This window comes from Nannospalax galili, unplaced genomic scaffold, assembly GCF_000622305.1.
Source record: "Nannospalax galili isolate Female #2095 unplaced genomic scaffold, S.galili_v1.0 scaffold886, whole genome shotgun sequence".
NCBI classification, from domain to species: Eukaryota; Metazoa; Chordata; class Mammalia; order Rodentia; family Spalacidae; genus Nannospalax; species Nannospalax galili.
The window spans coordinates 1,533,507-1,556,444 of NW_008355971.1; the positions used below are offsets into that span (position 1 = coordinate 1,533,507).

Consider the following 22,938-nt stretch of genomic DNA (forward strand, 5'->3'; position numbering starts at 1 on the left):
GCCTATCTTCCTCTCTCAGGGACCGATGCGCCTGCTGTGGTCAACTGTCTTCACATATTGGCCCGCTCCCTGGATGCCAGGTAGGGTTTGGGGTGGAGGAGATACCCAGAGTCACTTTAATCATGCCTGAAACCCAGTCCCCAGTTCTTTTATACTTTCTGAAATTGATACTTTTTTTTTTTGTCTTTTTTGAGACAGAGTCTCCCTGTAGCCCCAGCTGGCCTGAACTCTCTGTGTAGACCAGGCTGGCCTCAAACAGAGATTCACCTGCCTCTACCTCCCAAGTGCTGGGATTAAAGGCATGCTCCATGAAACTGATACTCTTAAACTGAGTGTGGTGATACATGTGTGTCATCCTAATCCTTGGGAGGCAGAGGCAGGAGGATTGTGAGTTCCAGACTAGTCTGGTCTACATGGTGAAACTTTGTCTCAAGAAGAAGAAAGAAGGATAGTAGGAGGGGGAATGAGGGGAAAAGGGAGGGAAGGGGAGGAAAGATGAAATGGAGATGCTCCGATTTTGTAACTGAGATTCACACATCCCTCCTAGGACGGTAATGAAGTCAGGCCCTGAGATCGTGAAGGCTGGCCTCCGCTCCTTCTTCGAGAGTGCCTCAGAGGACATTGAGAAGATGGTGGAGAACCTGCGGCTAGGCAAGGTGTCCCAGGCGCGGACACAGGTGAAGGGCGTGGGCCAGAACCTCACCTATACCACGGTGGCCCTGCTGCCTGTCCTCACCACCCTCTTCCAGCACATCGCCCAGCATCAGTTCGGAGATGATGTCATCTGTAAGGGCTCCTGACATTCAGGGTGTGGGCAGTGTGTGTGTTGGGGAGGGGGGCGGGTTCAGTCAGTTTGATCAACACCAGCCATCCTGGGGTGCCTGGCAGTGTCCCCAGGTATTGAAGCGTATGACTTTCTTGCTGTAGGTAAAAGTCAGTGACATGTAAGGAACAAGAGGAATTAACTAAGATGTGAGTTCAAAGGCCACAGTGATGGTACACACATGTAAGCAAACTCAGCCTTCAGGAAGCTGAGGCAGGAGAATTGCTACAAGTCTGAGGCCAGCCTAGGCTTCAGGGTGAGATCCTGTACCAAACATCAAAAGAGTCAGGCGTGGTGCCACATGCCTTTAGTCCCAGTACTCAGGAGACAGAAGCAGGTAGACGGACCTCTTTGAATTCCGGGACACCCTGGTCTACATAACAAGTTCCAGGCCAGCTAGGAAGATGTAGTAAGACCCTGTCTCAAACAAACAAATAAACAAAAAGCAAAAGAACAACAACAATAAAACCCCACCAAGGCTGAGGATATGCAGCTCAGTGTTACAGCACTGGACTAGTACTCACCAGTGAGCTGCTGGGGATGTGGCTCAGTGGTAGAGTACCTGCCTGGAATCCACCAGTGAGGAGCTGGGGGCATGGCTCAGTAGTAGATCACTGGCCTAGAATTCACCAATAGTGGGGGCTGGGAAGTGATTCAGCAATAGAGCACTTATGTAGCCTGCACAAGGCCCTGGGTTCCATCCCAACAACACACACACACACACACACACACACACACACACACACACACACACTCACAAAGTTGGTTCAGCTACTTGGACCAAACACCCAATGACCTTAAATCACTGTAGCTCAAACATGTTAGACATCCTTTTCTCAGTAGCAGTCTACTCCTACATAGAGCAGAAGCTCAAGTTCCCTCCACCTCATTCCCCTGCCTCTGAAACATTGCCTTTCCCTCATGGTCCAGTATGGCTCATCACCGCATCCTCCTCCTAGGCAGTGGAGGAGGCGAACAAGCAATGAGTCACTGCAGTTCTTCTGAAGGAACAATCTAGAAGTGGCCCTGTTAGTTAGAATTTCTAATGGTGTCAGAACATCTGAAAGAAGCAATTCAGATGGAGGATTTATTTTCGCTCACAGTTCCAGAGGTTTTAGTCATTGGTCACTTGACTCTATCACTTTGGGTGGCATCATGACAGCAGCAGCATGTAGCAAGAGAATGCCACTCATCTCACGGGGGCCAGAAAACAGAGACAGTAAGACAGGCAGGGAATAAGACATGCCCTTCAAAGGACATGCCCTCAGTGACCAACTTCTACAGTTTCCACTGTCCAATATAAATCCACCAATGAAGTGATCCATTGATGAGGTCTGAACCCTCGTGATCCAATCAGCTCTCAAAAGCCCCATCTTTGACTACCACTGCCTTGGGGCCCAAGCCTTCAACATGTCAACCTTTTGGGAGACACTTCACATCCAAACCATAGCAGGCCCTGACACTTCTATTATTACCAAATTAGAACTTAGAAAATGCCACCCATTCGAGCTGGAGAGATGGTTCATTAGTCAAGAGCACTGGCGGCTCTTGCAGAGGACCCAAGTTCTCAGCACCCACATGGCAGCTCCCAACCACCTGTAATTCCAGTTCCAGGGGCTCCAATGCCCTCTTCTAGTTTCAGTGGGTACTGCACATATGTGGTGCATATACTTCATGCAGACAAGCACTCATATATATAAAATAAATGTAAACAAATCTTTAAAAAAAGGACATGCCACCTATCACTGCAAAAATGAAAAAGTTGGGAAAGGGTTGGGAAGACGGCTTAGTGATTAAAGCACTTGTCTTTTAAGCCTGAGGACAGCAGTTTGAATCCCCAGAACCAACATAAATGCTGGGTGGGCATAATGGCCCTCCTGGAATTCCAGCCTCAAAAGGTGGAGACCAAATCCCCAGAGCAAGCTGGCTAGTCCTATCAGTAAGCTCTGGATTTGATTGAGAGACCCTGCCTCAATGAATAAGGTGGAAGAGCGATCAAGAATCATTTCCAATGTCAACCTTGGGCCTCCACATGCATGTGTACACATGTATATGCACATCCCTACAGATGTGTGCCCCCACAGGTATACCACACATACACATGAGAAATGGGGGAGAAGACTGGAAAATAGACTTTGGATTTTTAATTTTTTAATTAATTTAATTAATGTGTGCAATGCCCATGGAAGCTAGAAGAGGGTATCAGAGTCCCTGGAACTGGAGTTACAGATGGTTGTTAACTGCCATATAGATGCTGGGAACCAAACCCAGTTCCTCTGCAAGGACAGCTGGGGCTCTTAACCACTGAGCCATCTCTCCAGCCCCCTAGACTTTGGGTTTTTGTTGTTGTTGTTTTCTTGTTGTTTATTTGTTTGATTTTGAGGCAGGGTCTCACTGTAGTCCCAGCTGGCCTGAAACTTGCCTTGTAGTCCAGGCTGGCCTTGATCTCACAGAGATCTGCCTGCCTCTGCCTCCTGAGTGCTGTAATTAAAGGTGTGTGCCACCATGCTCAGCCCTAGACTTCATTTTGAGAGGTCATATTTTGAGATAAATATTGGCTCTGTTACTAGAAAGAAATAGAAACCAAGTGTGGTGGTGCATGCCTTTAATTCCAGCACTCAACAGGCAGAGGCAGGCAGATCTCGGAGTTCAAGCCCTGCCTGTTCTACATAGTGAGTTCCAGGCCAACTGGGGCTACAGGCACACCCTGTCTCAAAAGGACCAACAAATAAATAACAAATAAATAGAAACAAACAAACAAATAAATAAATAAATAAAAAAGAAATAGAAACAGGGAGTCATGGGCTGGAGAGGTGGCTCAGCAGTTAAGAGCACTGACTGCTCTTGCAGAGGACCCTGGTTCAATTTCCAGCACCAGGCTAGCCTGGGCTACACAGCAAGTTCCAGGCCATCCAGGACTATGTATGAGACCCTGTCCCAAAACTCCAAACTCTCCCTCCAAAAAGATAAAGATTAACCTGTGTTGATCTCTGGCCTCCCCAGATATGCACACACACAAACACAAACACGTACATATACCACACACACACACACACACACACACACACACACACACACACACACACACATACACAGAAGAAAATCTAGAATCCTGTGAAGTTTTGTCTGTTGTGTTTGGTTGTATTTGTATAATCTGTTCTGAATCTTGAATCTCCCCACCCTCTTTGTACCTCATGACATAAGTGTGGTCAGTGAAGGTCTTTCTTGCCTAAGACCTCTGGGAGGCATGTAGACCACCAGAAATCATGATCAGCATCAAACTGTGTGTGCATTGTTGTGGAAGAAGTGCCCATCGTGTTCCAATCCATGGAAAAATAATCACTTAAGCCTTTAGTGAGTGCCTACTGTATACCCTGTTGTAATTACTTTCAAGAATTAACTCATCTGAAGCCGAGCATGGTGGCACATGCCTTACATCCCAGAACTTGAGGCAGAGGCAGGTGGATCTCTGTGAGATCAAGGCCAGCCTAGTCTACATAGTGAGTTCCAGGCCAGCTGGAGCTACAGGGAGACCCTGTCAAAAAATAATAATCATGGGGCTGGAGAGATAGCTCAGCGGTTAAGAGCACTGACTGCTCTTGCAGAGGACCCGGGTTGGATTCCCAGCACCCACATGGCAGATATGAACTTTCCTTAACTCCAGTTCCAGGGGAATCTGAAGCCCTCCTCTGACCTCTATGGCATTGCACAACATGGGTTCACTCACATACATGCAAGCAGTACACTCGTACACATAAAAAAATAAAATATTTAAAAAATAATCATAATAATAAAGAATTAACTCATACTAACTTATTTGAGGGCTGGGGATGCAATTCAGTGGTAGAGTGCTTGCCTGGCATGTGGGAGACTCTAGATTCCATCCTCAGGAGTGCAAAAACAAAATTTAACTCATCTGACTGAGCAGTCAAGTTACAACCATAAATAACAGCTAAGCAGTAGCAGAGGAGGTGGTAAAGGGTGGGCTGGCATGGTGAGCACATCCCAGACCTTAATGCTCTCTCCTCAGTGGATGACGTGCAGGTCTCTTGCTATCGAACGCTGTGTAGTATCTACTCTCTGGGAACCACCAGGAACCCCTACGTGGAAAAGTAAGGAAAAATGGGGCACAGTATGGGGTTGGGGTGGGTACTTTGGGGCACCAAGGGAAGGGAGGGAACAAGGTAAGATGGGGTGAGGTCAGGGGACCGTGCTTAGCCTAACGTTCAAAGTCTTCATCCAGGGGCAGCAGTCCTGGGGATGGAACCTAGGGCCTCGCACATGCCAGGCTGTGGGGTCCAAGACGGTAGGGGCACACGGACACTAATTGTAAACCCTCTTCCAGGCTGCGGCCAGCTCTCGGGGAGTGCCTGGCCCGCCTGGCCGCAGCCATGCCAGTGGCTTTTCTGGAGCCCCAGTTGAACGAATACAATGCCTGCTCCGTCTACACCACCAAGTCTCCTCGCGAACGGGCCAGTGAGTTGTGTGGGATGGGACAACTGTCAGGGTCACATTCTACCAGACCCTCCTGGGATCCGGGAGAGCCCCCTGCAGGGTAGTGTGACACCCCACCCCTCCACCCTGGCCCCAAACAAATCTGGCGTGTAAGGAGGATTCTCCGGGGTGAGAGTGCACAAATGGTTATCTCAGAGATTTTGAGGGGTCCTGGTCTAAGGGGAGGATTAGGGTGTCAGGGATGAAATTTGGAGCCGTGGGGCTTATTTTTGAAATGGTAAAATGACGCTTAGGGACGTGAGTAGTTTTCAGTTTGGATGAGGTTTGGGAAGGTGTGAGTTTATTCATTCAATATGTGTCTGTGGAGTGATCCCTAGGGATGACATTCAGGCAGAACCAGACAAACCAAACATCCAACCCCTGAGATTAGAGTCCCCAAGGGTCTCAGGGAATGAAAACTCCAGGCAGGAAATTTGTTATTTTAGTCATTGCTGTGCTCCCCAAACTCTTCTGGGCATGGTGGCACAAGTTTATAATCCCAGAACTTGGGAGGCGGAGGCAGGAGGGTCAAGAGGTCAAGCTCATCCTCACTCCCTAATGAGTTTGAAGCCAGTCTGGGAGATTTCAGACCCTATTCCCCACATCCCCTAAACAAGCCCGTGTCTGGCCCATGGAGGTGAGTGAGTGACAGATGGACTATGTGTTTCAAGGGACAGAATTGAAGTATGAGATTCACAGAGAAAATTGAGGTCTTGAGCTGGCAGTGGTGGCCCACTCTGCAGTCTGAGGCAGGGGATAGTGAGTTTCAGGCTCTCTTAGGCTGGTTAGCCAGATCCTGTCTCAAAAAACAAAACAAAACAAAATAAAACAAACAAACAAAAAAAACCCAAAAGCCAGGGACCCACCATGGTTAGAAAAGGTTTTTTGGAATTTGCTGCAAGAGATAAAGAGTGGGTGATTTTGAGAGTGAAAATTTCTAGGGTATAAGGCCTGGCTGAGACACTGTCTGGATCAAAAAAAAGTAGTGGAGGGGTCCTTGTTTCAGAAAGCCAGCCAGATGACTTTAATCCCAGCACTTGGGAGGCAGAGGCAGGCATATCTCTGTGAGATGGAGGCCAACCTGCTCTACATAGCTCCAGGCCAGGCAGGGCTACATAGTGAGACCCTGTCTCAAAAAAAGTAAAATAAAGTTCCACACCAGGAATTTTGTTTGGATTGAGGTAAAATCTGGAATTTGGGAGTGACTTTAGGGAATACTCAGGGGTACTAGCGTACTTGGGGGACCACTGGGTTTCAGTAGCAATGTAAAAGTTGTCTGGGTTGGAGGGTGGGATAGGAGGAATGGGGTCTCCTTTTGGAGGGGGGCAATTCAGCAGTGTCAGGTGGGTTGTAAGGCAGGTCTGGGGCTGATGGGTTAGCATGCCCTGACCCATCTTTGTACCCCCAGTCCTGGGGCTCCCTAACAGTGTGGAGGAGATGTGTCCTGATATCCCAGTGCTAGAGCGGCTCATGGCTGATATCGGGGGCCTGGCAGAATCCGGGGCCCGCTACACAGAGATGCCCCACGTCATCGAGATCACACTACCTATGCTATGCAGTTACCTGCCCCGCTGGTGGGAGAGGGGGCCAGAGGCTCCCCCACCAGCCCTGCCTGCCAGTGCCCCACCACCCTGCACTACAGTCACCTCCGACCACCTTAATTCCCTGCTGGGGAACATCCTGCGAATCATTGTCAACAACCTGGGCATTGATGAAGCCTCGTGGATGAAGCGACTGGCTGGTGGGTCTAGGGGAGCAGCAATGTGCTGGGGCCCCTGCACTGGGGGACCTGAGAGGAGGATCTCCAGATTTGAGTTTCCTGGGGGAGTTGGGAGGGGTCACGGTGAAAGTCCTCACAGGGTCCCACAGGTCAGAATTAGCTTTTTAGGGTCTGGGGTGGATATAGATGGATCCCCGGAGCCCTTCAGGATGGAATATGAATCTACAGATCCTCAGAGAGGGTTAGGAGCTGCCTCAAAAGCCAGAGCCCTTTATGGATCAGAGGACCAGCTGAACCATGAGATGGAAAGTTAGGGACCTAGCCCAGGGGTCTCCTGCAAGTGAGAGGTGCAGACTGAAGGATCAGAAGTTCAAGGCCAGACTTGACTACATATCAAGTTCAAGGCCAGCCTGGACTATATGAGACTTTGTCTCAAGGGAAAAAAATAGGTCTTTAAAACTTTGATGATACAGGAACTGGGGAGATGCCTCAGCAGTTAAGAGTGTATGTACTGTTCTTCCAGAGGACCTGAGTTTGGTTCCCAGCATCAATGTCAGGTGGTTCACAATCCCCTGTAACTCCAGTTTCAGGGGTTCTGATGCCCTCTTCTCGGCTCCTCAGGCACCTGCACTCGAATGCACATACCTACCCACAGACACACATTTGTACACATAATTTAAATAATAATAATAAAAATAAATCTTTTTTTTAAAGAGAACCTCAGGGCATGGTGGCCCACACCTTGAATCCCAGCACTTAGGAAGCAGAGGCAGGCAGATCTCTCTAAGATCAAGGCCAGACTGGTCTACATATCGAGGTCCAGGTTGGCTGGGGCTATAGGGAGACTTTGTCTCAAAAAAAAAAACAAAAAACAAAAAATAGGCTCTGGCTCAGCAGTTAAGAGCACTGACTGCTCTTGCAGAGGACCTGGGTTCGATTCCCAGCACCCACATGGTGGCTATGAACCGTCCTTAACTCAGTTCCAGGGGAATCCAAAGCCCTCTTCTGACCTCCGTGGCATTGCATGACACAGGTGCACTCACATACATGCAGGCAAAACACTCATACACATAAAATAATAAATAAATAAATAAATAAATAAATAAAGCAAAAAAAAAAAAAAGAAGAAGAAGCCAGAGGTCATAGTCCAAAGTCACAGTCAGGCAAGACCCTGCATGTGAGGTCAGAGTTAAAAGTGAGGGTGAGAGTCATGCTGGGTAAGGGGAAGATGTTGGGTTAGGAGTTGAGGGTAAGAGATCAAGGAGTGTCAGGCTGGGGTCACAGGATAGGGACTGAGTCGCGGTTCAGTTCAGGAGTTAGGGTTAGGATCAGAGGTCAGGGCCTGTGTCAGAGGCCAGGGCCTGAGACCAGAGCAGGATGCTGGGGCAGGGAAGTCGGAGTCAGACTCGGGTCCTGACAACTGCTGGGGGCAGAGGTATAGGTCAACAGTCATGGGCTGGCACTGAGGGTCAGGGGTTGTGATGAAGTCAGAGGTCAGGTGTGAGTGACACCCACCCTCCCACAGTGTTCGCCCAGCCCATCGTGAGTCGTGCCCGGCCAGAGCTCCTGCGGTCCCACTTCATCCCTACCATTGGGCGACTGCGTAAACGCGCTGGGAAGGTGGTGGCTGAGGAGGAGCAGCTGCGCCTGGAAGCCAAGGCAGAAGCCGAGGAGGGCGAACTCCTGGTGCGGGATGAGTTCTCTGTGCTCTGCCGGGACCTGTATGCCCTCTACCCACTGCTCATCCGTTACGTCGACAACAACAGGTCAACATGGCCCTAGCTCATCCTGACTCAGCTTCCCCCAACTGCCAATTCCCCCTCTCCCAATCCCACCAGACCATGGCCAGCCCTGTCTTCTCTGAATTTGACCAATTTAGTCCAAGAAAATACAATTCTTGGAGCTGAGGAGATGGTAATGGGTAAAAGTTGAGGTCCTGTGTTTGAATCCCCAGAACTGTATGAAGAGGGTTAGTATGCAGAGGAGGTCACATGCATCCTATGGCTCCATAGGTGATGGAGACAGGAAACTCTCTGCAAACAGAAGAGACCTTGTCTCAATCAAGATACAGGACAAGGGGCTAGAGATATGGCTCAGTGGTTAAGAGCACTGGTTGCTCTTCCAGAGGACCCAGGTTTGAATCCCAGCACCCACATGGTGACTAACAACCATCCATAACTCTAGTTCCAGGGAAATCCAATGCCCTTTTCTGACCTCCACAGGCGTTGCATGACACAGGTGCACTTACACACATGCAGGCAATATACTCATACACATAAAAGAAAAATGGTAAATAAAATAGTCTAAGAAAGCTAGAGAACAAGGGCCAACACCTGAGGTGGTCCTCTCACCGCATGTGCACAGTGGCAAGAGCTCACATACACATGTGTACACACACATGTACATACATACACATATGCACACATACTTAAGCATGCACGCATGCACATATGCACGTGCACACACATACAAACGTGTACGCATATATGCATATGCATATCCACATAAACATATGTGCACACATACACAAACACACAAATCCAGCTTTCATGGGTTTGTACCTTTTTTCCCTGAAACCTCCAGGAAGGGTCAGCCTTAGGAGACTCACTATTCCCCTCCAGCTCTGTGTGTCTACCTGTTTGTAGAATGGGGTACCTAATTTACACGGTGAGGTCCAATAGTCAGGCTCTCCTCCATGGTGAGAAGAAAGAAATATAGTCCACATCTGGTCAGCCTGGTAATCCCCCAGGAACATAGGCCTTTAAGAAAATGACATGTACAGGAATCAACCAATTACTAATATCGTCTTAAAATCAAAAAACTATTTAAATATCTTCAACTCCAAGACCCATCCTGGTTGGATAATACTGTAAGGTTGCAATGGGGCTTTGTGATTGATTAGTTATGCCTGCCATGTGGGCAGAAGTGAGTAGTGGCATGCATGCTGCAGAAGAGCCATTCTAGTGTTGACTACACTTGAGCTATGATTAGTTGCTGTTTAACTGAGCTATACACTTTTTGTGGTTGTTGCTATTTGTTTGTTTTTGAGACAAGATCTTACACTGTAGCCATTCTGGCCTGGAACTCTCTATATAGCCCAAGCTGGCCTCAAACAGCAATCTCTCTGCCTCGGGCTCTTCCCAAGTTCATAAGTTTTGTTAGCAAAATTGTAATTATGCTAGTAACTGTTGGCTCACCCTGAGCATGTTTTTAGAGTTAGAGACCTAGAAACCTTCATATTTGTACATGCTATTGAGCCAGGGATCTCTCTGCTTCTCCCAGCTTGATTCTAGTTTGTTCTTTCCTTTATGTTTAAGCAGAAAGGGAGAAGGGTCAGAGCTTACACCCTTCAGAAGCCTCCACTGGCACAATCTCCTTCCCATCACAAAGGCTTTGACAACCTATTTGGCCTCCCACCTCTGGCAGTTTTCTGCTCTCCAGCCTTAGAAGGAGCTCCCTTGGTTTGGATATCTGAATGGAATTCTGGTTGGTATAGAGAAGGGTAGATGCAAAGGAATCAGAGTTTGTTAACTAGGGAAGGGAAGACGGCTGTCAGACAGACCAGCCAACAGTGTCTATTGCACAGTAACATGTATCATGATTCTTGTTTTGTTTTGTTTGCAACAAGGTCTCACTCTGTAGCCCAGGCTGGCTTAGAACTCACTATGTAGCCCAGGCTGGCCTGGAATTCCTGACTCAGTCTTCCCAAGGGCTGGGAGTACAGGCATGCACCACCATGCCTGTCTATAGAAGGCTTCTTTATCAATCTCCTAATGTTGGGTGTTTAGATTTGTCACTATACACACTGTGCCCAGCTTGGTTTTTTTCTTTTTCTTTAGCCTAGCAGCGTACCATAAAAGAAGACATAATTATCCACCCTTGGTCACAGCTTAGATATCTACAGCTAATAGTGGTCATAAAATTAAATAGATATATAGAAAATTCCATACCAGGTATGGTGGTACATGCCTGTAATTCCAGCACTTGAGTGGCTGAGGCAGGAGGATTGCTATGAGTTCCAGGCCCTCTTGGGATGAATAGTGAGACCCAGTCTCAAAAAAAAAAAATTCTGGCAACTGGAAAGCTTGCATAGTGTTTAAGAGCACTAGCTGCTCTTGGAAAGTACCCAGATTCAGTTTCCAGCACCCACCTGGCAGCTCACAACCACCTAAAACTCCAGTTCCGTGAGGTCCTTTGCCCTCCTCTTAACTTCAAGGGTTTCTGCACACACATTGTGCATATATATATATATGGAATCGAACTCAGGTCCTCAGCTTTGGTGGCAAGTGCCTTTACCTGCTGAGTCATCTCGAGGCTACTCCTCACCCCAGACTCCAGGGCTGTGTAGAGCTCTGTATCCATGCACATAAAGTAAAAATAAAAAAATATTTTCTTCAAGTGTGGCCAGGCATGGTAGTGCATGTCTTTAATCCCAGCATTTGGGTAGCAGAGGCAGGCAGATCTCTGTGAGACTGAGGCCAGCCTGGTCTATATATTGAGTTCCAGGTCAGCCAGGGCTACATAGTGAGACCCTGTTATAAGAAAAAAGTCTGAAAAATTTTAAATGTTTATAGAACTGACCAGATTTCCATAAAAGACTCTATCCCTCCCATCGAATATCCTTTAGTTCCCTTGGGCATCTCTGAGCTCTCTCTGGGTGGGCCCCTTCCTGGGGATCCCTGCCCCCCCACCTCACCTACTCCTTTCTGGACCCCAGGGCACACTGGTTGACTGAGCCTAATCCCAACGCAGAGGAGCTATTCAGGATGGTGGGCGAGATCTTCATCTACTGGTCCAAGTCCCACGTGAGTCCCTGCCCACACCACTGTCCTCCCCTGATGCCTCCTCCCAGTCTTAGGGTCTGACCCTACACTGCCTCTTTCCCCATCAGAACTTTAAGCGTGAGGAGCAGAACTTCGTGGTTCAGAATGAGATCAACAACATGTCCTTTCTAACAGCTGACAACAAGAGCAAGATGGCCAAGGTGGGTGCTTAGCAGGATGGAAGACGTGGGGGTGGGGAGTACCCTCAAAGGCTACCTCTCTGACCCCTCCTCACCCAGGCACCTGCCCTGCTTTCACAACAGCAACTCTTCCCCTCACTTCCTCACCCTCCTCCCCATCCCCATCTTTCTCATCTCCCTTTTCCTCCATCTCCCTCATTTCCCTCCTCCCTCCCTATTCCTTTCATTTCCTTCCTCCCCACCTTCCCCTACCCCTTCCCTCCTTCTCCTCCTCCTCCTCATCTCCCTCCTTATCTCCTTCCTCCCCATATCCCTTTCCTTCTTCTACCTCCCCCCTTTCTTGCCCATTTCCCCCACATTTCCTCATTCCCTTCTCCCTCCCTCCTTACTGACTCCCATCACCTTGCATTTTACCCATCTTGCATTTCTTTCCTTCTCTCCCCATTACCCCACATCCTCAGAACTGCCCTCTTACGGGTCATAAAGAACAATATGCTGGGCATGGGTGGCTCACTTCTTTAATCCCAGCACTTGGGAGGCAGAGGCAGGAGGATCTCTGTGAGGCCAGCCTGGTCTACATAGCAAGTTCCAGGCTAGCTGGGGTTACAGACCAAAAAAAAAAAAAGAACAATACCACCCCAAGGTCTGGAAGTGTCTACCTTAAAGCTACCTTAAAGGATGGGGGGGGCAGGGGGACACGGGACAGAGGAACTAGAATACTGCTAACTTGGAGTTGGGTCTGGGGCTCTCTGCCGGGCTGGGGTAACTCTTTTTGTCTCTGTCTGCAACCTGGTGAAGCAGGCGGGAGATGTACAGGTCAGCCCCCATCTGGAACCTTCTGCATGTGTCTTGGCTAATACTCTTTCCTGCCCTCAAAGTCCCACCTCCTCGAGTTCCCCTGCTCTTGTCCCATCCTTTTGTCCTTAGCTCCCAGTGTCCCATCCTCTTTATCCCCTTCCTCCCCAACTCTCCACTCCCCCGTTCCTTTCCCCACACAGCTTTTTGGTGAATTGTCGAATCTTTTCTGTTCTTTTGGTTTTGGTTTGGGTTGTTTTTTTTTTTTTTTTTTTCCAAAAAAAAAAAAAAAAATAATGGTTAACTTTTCCCCATGCATCGTGGGCTGAGTTCCAGGAGAGTGGGGTGGGACAGGTGCATGATTAGGGGCAGCACTTAATGTGCACTGGTAGCTGTCTTGGGCTCTGGAATCCGACAGACGTGGGTAGAATCCCGTGTGATAGTAGCGACCTGTGTGGCTCTCTTTGGGCCTGAATGGCACCCAGCCAGCAGGCCCCAGGCCCAGGACTGAGAACTGAGATGCTGCATGCGGGCCCTTCAGCAGCACCTGGCTCTTGGTTCTTGCTCAGTATTGCCAGTCGGTGTGATTGGGGCTCTGGCCGAAGCTTGCCAAGGGGGCTTCTTGTTAGCATGACTGGGGTGGCCCTGGCCAGGTATCTGCAACCAAGACTCCAGAACATGGCTGTGGGACTCTGTGCTCCGTGTCAGTTTCCAGATCTTTCTGGATCTCTTCTGTCTCCTCATCTCCTTGTCTGTCTCAGTCTCCGTGTCTCTCTTTCTTCCAATTTCTCTTGCCTCATGGGCTTGTTTGTGGGTTTGCGCCTTTATTTTGTTCTTGGAAACTTGCTCTTGGGATGCGAAGTGCTGGGTTATTCATGGGGGGAGATGGGACTTTGTGGGGGATTTTTGGAGAGGACCATCAGAGGTTGAGAGAGGCCTGGAAATTGGGAAGATCTGCAAGGGCTCTAGTTAGAAGTTGGGAATGTGGGGTACAGGCCTGGATATGAGAGGGTCTATGGTCAAAGCTGAGACACAGGATGACCAAGGTCGGGGTGAAAAATGGAGATGAGCTCAGAGGTCAGGGAGGGTTGCTTGGTACATGGGTCAGGAGTTGGACTGTGTAAAATGGCTGCAGGTTGGGGCTGGGGTGGTGGAGCCGGGACTTGGGCAGGCACTGAGCCCTGTGTCCCTACAGTCAGGTGGCTCTGACCAGGAACGCACCAAGAAGAAGCGCCGAGGGGACCGGTACTCTGTGCAGACATCACTGATCGTGGCAACACTCAAGAAAATGCTGCCAATCGGTCTGAACATGTGTGCTCCTACCGACCAGGACCTCATTACGCTGGCCAAGGCCCGCTATGCCCTGGTGCTTATCCAGCCCCACCCAGCCCTAGTGAACCCCCAATATCCCTCTCTGTAGACCCTCAAAGACTTCCAGGACCCAGAATACTCACTGAACCCTCCAGGATGCTCTGAGCCCTGCCCCAGGATGCTGAGGACCCCACCCAATAAACCTAAGGACCCTGACTATGATGTATTTTAGTTCCCAGATGCAACCAAAGGCTCATGGGATTCCAGTGAATTCTGCAGGACCCCACTGGCCCCTCCTCTACAACCATATCAAACCTACTGAGACCCTGAGTTCCTCTAAGGACACCCTGAGTTTCTGAACTCCACCAAGATGCATCCCCCCAAATCTCCTGAAACTCACTGAGTTCCTTATGACACCCTGGGTTCCCCAGGACTGAAGGTGCAGGGGTCTCAGGGAACTTTGCAGCTCACTTCCTCTCACCTTCCAGACTCTTCCCTTGGAATCTGGGTACTCGGGGATCCTTTGTGATTCTAAGTACTGCCTTGAAGTATCCTAATGTCCCCTTCTCCAGGACCACCACTTCCAATCGCTGAGGTCTCAGAGGCTCTGGAGATCAACTGACCTCGCCCCCGGAAACTCTTAAGTCAGCTGGAACCTAAGGAAGCCCCCTACAGCCCACTGCTCCCATGCATAGAACAAGGGCATAATAACCCTTTTCAGCCTCAGGACTCCTAAGAAGTCCTCCCCCAAGACTCCTCTAACTCCCCAGGACCCTGTTAACCACCTGACACCTTCCTAACCTCCTCTGAAGATCTTTGACTTCTCCCCTGGTAGAACAAGACCCCTTTCCTTGGATTCCAAAGGCTCCTTCCCTCAATTTCAACCTCCTTCTAGGCGCTGTTCAGTCCTGCGGGACCCTCAAAGAGTCCTCCAGATCCCCCACAACCCCTACTTTGATCCTTGAGGGTTCCTTTCCTGTAACCCTAAGGACCTCCACCCAATTGACCCCCTCTTTTGGTCCTGTGTAGCCAGATACTTGGTTGACCTTCTCAACTTCCTATTACCTATTCTGACCTTACCAAGTCCCCTCATAACCTTGCCTTGTCTCCTCTAATTCTCCAAAACTCCCTGTCCTATTTGGCCCCTGAAAATCTGTCTTTGGGCTATTTGACTTTTGACAGATGTTCCCCATCTCTCTTTCTCTCTCTCTCTCTCTCTCTCTCTCTCTCTCTCTCTCTCACTCACACACACACACACACACACACAGATCCTCATAGGTTCCTTAATCCCTTCTGTCCTTTCAAAGGGCACCTGTGGCTCCCTTGTCTCTCCTCCTCTCTCTGCCCACAGCCCACCTCTGGTTTCTCCTGGGTCCTCTCCACATAAATCTCTCACCAAGTCCTAGGTGCCAGGGCTAGAAGAAGGAGGGCTGCGACTCATGCATGAGGGTGGGACCCCCAGAGTGACCCAGTGGGCCTTGTCTTCCCAGAAAGACACAGATGAGGAGGTCCGTGAATTCCTGCAAAACAACCTCAATCTTCAGGGAAAGGTATGTCTTGGGTGGCGGGGAGCAAGTTCTCAGTAGCTCAGGCTGGCCTTCAATTCAATCTTCCTGCTTCAGCCTCCTGAGCACTGGGATGACAGACATGCACCACTGTGTACAGCTATGCATGTCTTTCTAACCTACAGCCCAAAGGGAGTGGGCCTGAGGAATAACCACATAACAAATGTTCCAACACTACTATGTACCACGTGTGGAACAAGGGGCCCTAATTTGCATGCTCACACCTGCGAGTAGAAAGCGGACCGCAGCCAGGTAGGTGCCTTCACACACTCCTTATTCCCTTCAGGTTGAAGGCTCTCCATCTCTGAGATGGCAGATGGCATTGTACCGAGGAGTCCCAGGCCGTGAGGAGGATGCTGATGACCCTGAGAAAATTGTGCGCAGAGTCCAGGAGGTGTCCGCTGTGCTCTATCACCTGGACCAGGTGGGTCAGGAGTTAACGTGTGAGTCTGTGGGCAGAACCTAGAGTCTAGCCTTGGGTGTATGGGTGGAGCATGGACTGGTCTTGGGTCTGTGAGCAGGGCCTGTGGGTGATGGGTGGGACTAGGGGTGGAGCACCGTGTTTAAGGAGGGACTTAAAATGGAAACTTGGATCTGGGAGAAGGACCTGTTGCTTCATCTTGCATCTAGGACTGAGCAGGGGAGGAACAAAACATTGGGGTTAGGGGTGGGACCCCTGGAGATACCTGGAGTCTGAAGGAGAGGCCCAAGGTGGAAAATTTAGATCTGGAAGCAGAGCCAGGACCCTGATTTTGTTGAGGGGCCAACATATTCCTTCCACTGGTGTTCAGCCTGGGTACACTCTTGAGCACACATTTACAGTTTGACTCAGGGCTTGTGGAACTCAGGACAGGGACATGATCTAAGGACATGACAGACTGTCTGACTCCGTAGACCGAGCATCCTTACAAGTCCAAGAAGGCAGTATGGCATAAACTCTTGTCCAAGCAGCGACGCCGGGCAGTGGTGGCCTGTTTCCGCATGACACCCCTGTACAACCTGCCCACGTAAGGCCTCCAGGGAGGAGGGGAGCTCTAGGAACTGGGGGGGGGGGTAGAGCGGGGAGTCAGGAGAATGGACTACCAATTCAATGGAGTCTTGGTGTTGAGGGTGGCAGATGTGGGGTGGGTCTCAGTGACCTGGAGACCTTTGTTTTTCAGGCACCGGGCATGTAACATGTTCCTGGAGAGCTACAAGGCTTCATGGATCCTGACTGAGGACCACAGTTTTGAGGACCGCATGATAGATGACCTATCAGTGAGCTGGGGCCTGTATCAGGTTGGGAGGCAGGGCTGGTTGGGTATAGAAATAGGAGCCCTTAGGCTGGGTATGGGAAAAAGAAAATTCTAGCCCCACAAGTCTATGAGGAGCCTGGAGGGGACCTAAGAAACCCCTCCTCCAAGCCTCACCCCTTCTCCCCAGAAAGCTGGGGAGCAAGAGGAAGAGGAGGAAGAAGTGGAAGAGAAAAAGCCAGACCCCCTCCATCAACTGGTCCTGCACTTTAGCCGCACTGCTCTGACTGAGAAGAGGTGAGGACCCTTCCAGGCCTGAGAAATGTCCCCACAGCCTTCCCCAGAAAGAAACCTAATCTGCTGACCTTAAATTTTTTTTAGATATTATATTTATTATTTTTATTTTGTGTATATGATTGTTTTGTCTGCGTGTATGTACATGTACCTGTGTTGTGCAATGCCCACAGAGGTCAGAAGAAGGTGTCAGGTCCCCTGGAACTGGAGTTATGGATGGTTGTCCATGTGGATGCTGGGAACTGAACCCGGGTCCTCTGCAAGAGCAGACAGTGCTCTTAACCACTGAGCTCTCTCTCTCCAGCCCCGACCTTAACATTTTTAAAATTACATTTATTTATTTTTATGTGTGGAGGCATACGTGTGGAGGTCAGAGGACATTTGCAAGAGTTGGTTCTCTCCTTCCACTGTGTGAGTCCCAGGGATTGAACTCAGGTCTTCAAGTTCAGCTGCATCAGTACGGGTCAATGGCAGACTTAGGAAGACTTAGGAATAATGAATGCTAGTCAGATGCTGCAGACATAAAAGTAGACAACACCAATGAAGTGCTCGTTAGTGTCAGGTACCGTACTAATCACTTGACATACACTCTGGCTCCCTTAATCTTTTTAAATTAATTAATTAATTTTATGTGTATGAATGCTTTCATGCATGTATGTAAGTGTACCTGTGCATGCAATGCCCACGGAGGCCAAAGTGGGTTTAGGATCCCCTGGAACTGGAGTTAAGGATGGTTGTTAGCCACCATGTGGGTGCTGGACATTGAACCCAGGACCTCTGAAAAGCAGCCGGTGCTCTTCATTTCTGAGCCATCTCTCCAGCCCCTCACTTGATCTTTGTATCTTTATACAATTATACTGTTCTTGTTTGTTTGCTTTTTATTTTTTATTTTTTTGGTCTTTTTGAGACAGGGTCCCCCTGTAGCCAGAGCTGGCCTGGAACTCGCTATGGAGACCAGGTTAACCTTGATCTTACAGAGCTCCACCTGCCTGTGCTTCCCAAGTGTTGGGACTAAAAGGTGTGTGCCACCACACCCAACAAGCTTTTTTTAAAGATGTGTTTATTTGCATTTTATGTGTATGAATGTTTACCTGCATGTATGTATGCATACCACATTGCATGCCTGGTGCCCTTAGATGCCAGGAGTGGGTGTTGTATCTCCTGGAACTGGAGTTACCTACAGTTGTTAGCCACTATGTGGGTGCTGGGAACTGATCCTGGCTACTCTGCAAGACCAACAAGTGCTCTTAACCTCTGAAACATTTTTCAAGCCCAAGGCAGAAGTGTTGAAGACTAGCCTGGGCTACATAGCAAGACTTTGTCTTGAACACAACAAGGGTTGGAGGTGTAGCTCAGTTGGTACAGTGCTTGTCTAGCATGGATGAAGCCGTGAGTCCAATCCCCAGCACCTACAAACCAGGCATGGTGGTGCCTACCTGGAATCCCAGTACTCAGGAGTTAGAGAGAGCATGGTAAGAAAGCCAAGATCATCCTTAACTACATATTGAGTTTGAGGCCAGTGGGGGCTACTTGACACTATGTCTAAATTAAGCAAAACTAAAAAGATGGGAGGTGTCCTCACTGGGTCTGTCTCCCCACTTACTTCCTCAGCAAACTGGACGAGGATTACTTGTACATGGCATATGCTGACATCATGGCAAAGGTGAGGTGCTGTCCCTCTCTACAGTCTGGGTTTCCTTTTCCCCAGCTGCAGTGTCCTGCACTGAAGGGACTGGGGCGGGGTGAGGTGGGGGAGCACCTGCCTTTTTCATCATTAATTGATGCTGCTCCCCAGAGCTGCCACCTGGAGGAGGGCGGGGCAAATGGTGAAGGTAAAGAAGAGGAGGTGGAAGTGTCCTTTGAGGTAGGTGGGACCAGGAAGTCCTGGAGGAAGGGCCGGGGGGGTCTGACTTCAGTCATCAACATGTGATCACAGCACAATACCTGGGAACCCAGGAATGACAAAGTCCTTTCTTTTTTTAAAAAAATATTTTATTTATTATTTTTATTTTATGTGTATGCATGTATTGCCTGCGTGTAGGTCAGTGCACCCATGTGGTGCAATGCCCACAGAGGACAGAAGAGGCTATTGGATCCCCTGGGACTGGAGTTACAGACAGTTGTTAGCTGCCATGTGGGTGCTGGGATTCAAACCCGGGGTCTTCTGCAAGAACAACCAGTGTTCTTAACTGCTGAGCCACCTCTCCAGCCCTGACAAAGTCAATTCTGTGAAAAACACGGAAACCGAACAGTAACATCACAGGGTATTCATCATGGTGTTGGGGAGCCACAAGCAGGAGGGTGATTTAGGTTGGTTTTTTGTTGTTGTTGTTGTTGCTGAGATAAAACATGAACCAAAACCAACTTGGAGAGGAAAGGGTTTATTTGGCTTACACTTCTAGTTCATAGTTCATCATAAAAGGAAGTCAGGACAGAAACACAAGGCAGGAACCTGGAGGCAGGAACTGAGGTAGAGACCTTGGAGGAATGCTGCTTACTGGCTTGCTCCCTCCTGACTTGCTTAGCTATCTTTCTCAAACAGCCCAGGCCCACCTGCCCAGGGATGGCACCACCCACAGTAGGATGGGTCCTTCTACTTCAATTAGAAATTAAGAAAATGCCTCACAGACATGCCCTCAGGCCATGTCTCAGGAGGAAATTCCTCATTTGAGGTTCCCTCTTTCCAGTGACTCTAGTTTGTGTCAGGTTGACAAAAAATAACCAGCATAGAAGAGTTGGGCAGGGATGGGGGCCATTTCAGGGGATATAGTAGCCCAGACTAGGTGTCTGGCCAAGTCTGGGAGTGTATCAGGGAAGGCTTCTTGGAGGAGGAAGAGGTAGCTAAGCAGGATTAAAATACGCTAGGAGCCAGCCATGGTTGCGTGAGCATTTAATCCCAGTATTTGGGAGGCTGAGGCAGGAGAATCATGAGTTCCAGGCCAGCCTGGGCTACATAATAAGATCCAGTCTCAAAAAAAAAATTAGGGGCTGGAGAGATGGCTCAGCAGTTAAGAGCACTGGCTGCTCTTGTAAAAGACTCAGATTCTATTCCCATAACCCACACGTCAGCTAACAACCATCAGTAACTCCAGTTCCAGAGGACCTGACACCTTCTTCTGACCTCTGTGGGCATTGTGAGACACAGGTACACTTATATACCTGCAGGCAATACACTCATTCACATAAAAAATAATAAAAATAGCCGGGCATGGTGACGCACACCTGTAGTCCCAGCACTTGGGAGGCAGAGGCAGGTGGATCTCTGAGAGTTCAAAGCCAGCCTGGTCTAGATAGTGAGTTCCAGGACAGCTGGGGCTACAGGGAGACCCTGCTTCAAAAAGACAAAAAATAAATAAATAAATAAATTAATTAATTAATTAATATAACGTTTTAATTAAAAAACCAAGTTTGTAAGGGCATGGTTATTTATACTTGTAATCCTAGTACTTGGGAGGCTGAGGTAGGAGGATTACAAATTCCAGGCCAGCCTGAGCTACACAGTAAGTTCCAGGTTAGCCTGTACTAAGTGTAAGACTCTATCTCAAAACAAACAAAAACCCCAAACTAATTGTGATTTGGTAATACCTGTAGTTCTTTACTTAGCTAACAGCAAGGTGTCACAGGGGGTAATGGAGCAATTGCAACAAACGTTGTATTTCAAGATGTATATGACAGTAATGTAATGACAATAATGTGACCTGGAGGCATCTGAGGTTCTTCTTGGTGACAAAAGCATAGGTTCTACCAGCACTGTGATTCACAGCCTCATCCACCATAGAAAGAAATGTGGGCCTGGTCAGGTGGCACACACCTTTAATCCCAGGACTCAAGAGGCAGAGGCAGGCAGATCTCTGAGTCTGAGGCCAACCTGGTCTACATAGTGAAATCGTGTCCCCACCCCAAGAAAAGGAAAGAAATGCCATGGAATATGGTCTTTCTACATGCAAGTTCACGCATGGCCTAGACCTGTGAACCCAGGGCAAGACTACTCTGTGTCTAGCCCTGATCCACATAGGCCTGTCCCCATGCCTAGCCCTGCACCAGGTGCAGGAGACACGCAGAGGACTGAAGCCCTGTGACAGTCAGAGGAATCTCACTGTTGAAGAGATGAGTGGCAGATGTGGTTGGAACAGTGAGGACAGGTGGGGGAGTGGGACAAGGCCTTGGGAGCAGGCTAGGCTGCTGAGCTCCAAGGCCTGCCTCTCACCCCAGGAGAAGGAGATGGAGAAGCAGAGGCTGCTGTACCAGCAGTCCCGGCTGCACAACCGGGGGGCTGCAGAGATGGTGCTGCAGATGATCAGCGCCTGCAAAGGTACCATCTGCCTCCCAGTACATCCCACCACTCCCCCTGCAAGCACAGCAACCCCCCCTCCCTCTCCCCGGGTGCACCCATTCCCTGTGGACCCTGCCACACCCTGCCACCTCTGCTTGCCTCTGACCTGCACTCACACCCCAGCTCCTGGCCTTACAAATTGTCACACACATCCCTGTCGATGCACACACTTCCATCTCCGTCCGTCAAGTTCCCGCCACAGCTGTTTTCTGGTGGGCGGAGCCTCCAAACTGGGTGGACAAAATTTTTTGCCCCACCTCTGCCCCCTCCAGGAGAGACAGGTGCCATGGTGTCCTCCACCCTGAAGCTGGGCATCTCCATCCTCAATGGAGGCAATGCTGAGGTGCAACAGGTAACAGACGCATGGCATCTTGGGAGGAGGGCTAAGTGGGAAGAGGTTTCCGTGTGACCCCCCTGTTCCCCCTGCTGCTTCCTCTGCAGAAAATGCTGGATTATCTGAAGGACAAGAAGGAAGTGGGCTTCTTCCAGAGCATCCAGGCACTGATGCAGACGTGCAGGTGGGGGCCTGTTGGGATGGCTGTGTCCCTCCTCCTGGGCCTACTTCCCATTCAAGTTCTGCACTCTTGGTCCAGGGAAAGGGGCTCAAACAGAGGAGCTCAATTATCGGAGAGTTTATCAGAGGAATTAACATGGAAGGGAGAATGTCACACATTTTGAGAATGAGTCGTGAGCTGGCGGTGTTGCTTCATGGCAGAGCATTTGTCCAGGATGTGCAAAAGCGGGGATCTGATCTCCAGCATAGGGGAGAGGGTAGCCAGGTGTGGTGCATGCCTGTTATCCCAGCATTCAGAAGGCAGAGGCAGGGCTGGAGGGACAGCTCAGCAGCTAAGAGCACTGGCGGTTCTTGCAGAGGATCCAGTACCCATGTGATGGCTAACTCCATACTTACTCCTGTACTTAACTCCAGTTCCAGGGGACCCGACGCCCCCTTCTGGCCCCTGTGGGAATTGCATGACACAAGTGCACTTAAATACATGTAGACAAAACACTCATATACATAAAATAAAAATAAATAAATCAGAAGGCAGGAAGACCAAAGAAAGCTTAACGCCAGCCTGGGTGACATGAGACTCTGTCTCACAAAATGGAAAAGAAGTGGAACTCAGTTATTGACAGTTCAGGTGGAAGGTGGCATTGGGGTGCTTGGGCTCTCTGGATGAGCGATTAACACAACTCTCAGCTCTACTATTGTCTTTCCTTCCTTCTTGCTGTCAGCTGACTTTTTCTCCCCCTCTGTAACTTTTGCTAACAGATGTTTTCTGTCTCCTCACCATTTCAGCTGGCATAATGCACCTGTCTCACTTCACTGTGCCAGGGTGGGGGAGGCTCAGGCAGAGAGTGGGGTGGGATGATGGCTCAGGCAGAGGGTGGGGTGGGATGGGGGCTC

The 22,938-nt window shown here is 49.4% G+C and overlaps 1 protein-coding gene across 1 annotated transcript in view; it reads left to right on the forward strand.

Annotated features, from left to right (window-relative positions):
* Ryr1 (ryanodine receptor 1) overlaps positions 1 to 22,938 on the forward strand; it is a 142,063-nt gene that overhangs the window by 68,446 nt on the left and 50,679 nt on the right. The window contains 20 exon segments of the mRNA XM_029556551.1: positions 20 to 80; positions 548 to 786; positions 4,854 to 4,935; positions 5,169 to 5,299; positions 6,726 to 7,058; positions 8,563 to 8,803; positions 11,755 to 11,842; positions 11,929 to 12,021; positions 12,802 to 12,816; positions 13,991 to 14,161; positions 15,597 to 15,656; positions 15,958 to 16,095; positions 16,566 to 16,678; positions 16,832 to 16,928; positions 17,094 to 17,200; positions 18,809 to 18,860; positions 18,993 to 19,061; positions 21,410 to 21,509; positions 21,803 to 21,882; positions 21,972 to 22,048. Of these exon segments, the coding sequence (XP_029412411.1) occupies positions 20 to 80; positions 548 to 786; positions 4,854 to 4,935; positions 5,169 to 5,299; positions 6,726 to 7,058; positions 8,563 to 8,803; positions 11,755 to 11,842; positions 11,929 to 12,021; positions 12,802 to 12,816; positions 13,991 to 14,161; positions 15,597 to 15,656; positions 15,958 to 16,095; positions 16,566 to 16,678; positions 16,832 to 16,928; positions 17,094 to 17,200; positions 18,809 to 18,860; positions 18,993 to 19,061; positions 21,410 to 21,509; positions 21,803 to 21,882; positions 21,972 to 22,048 (2,347 nt within the window).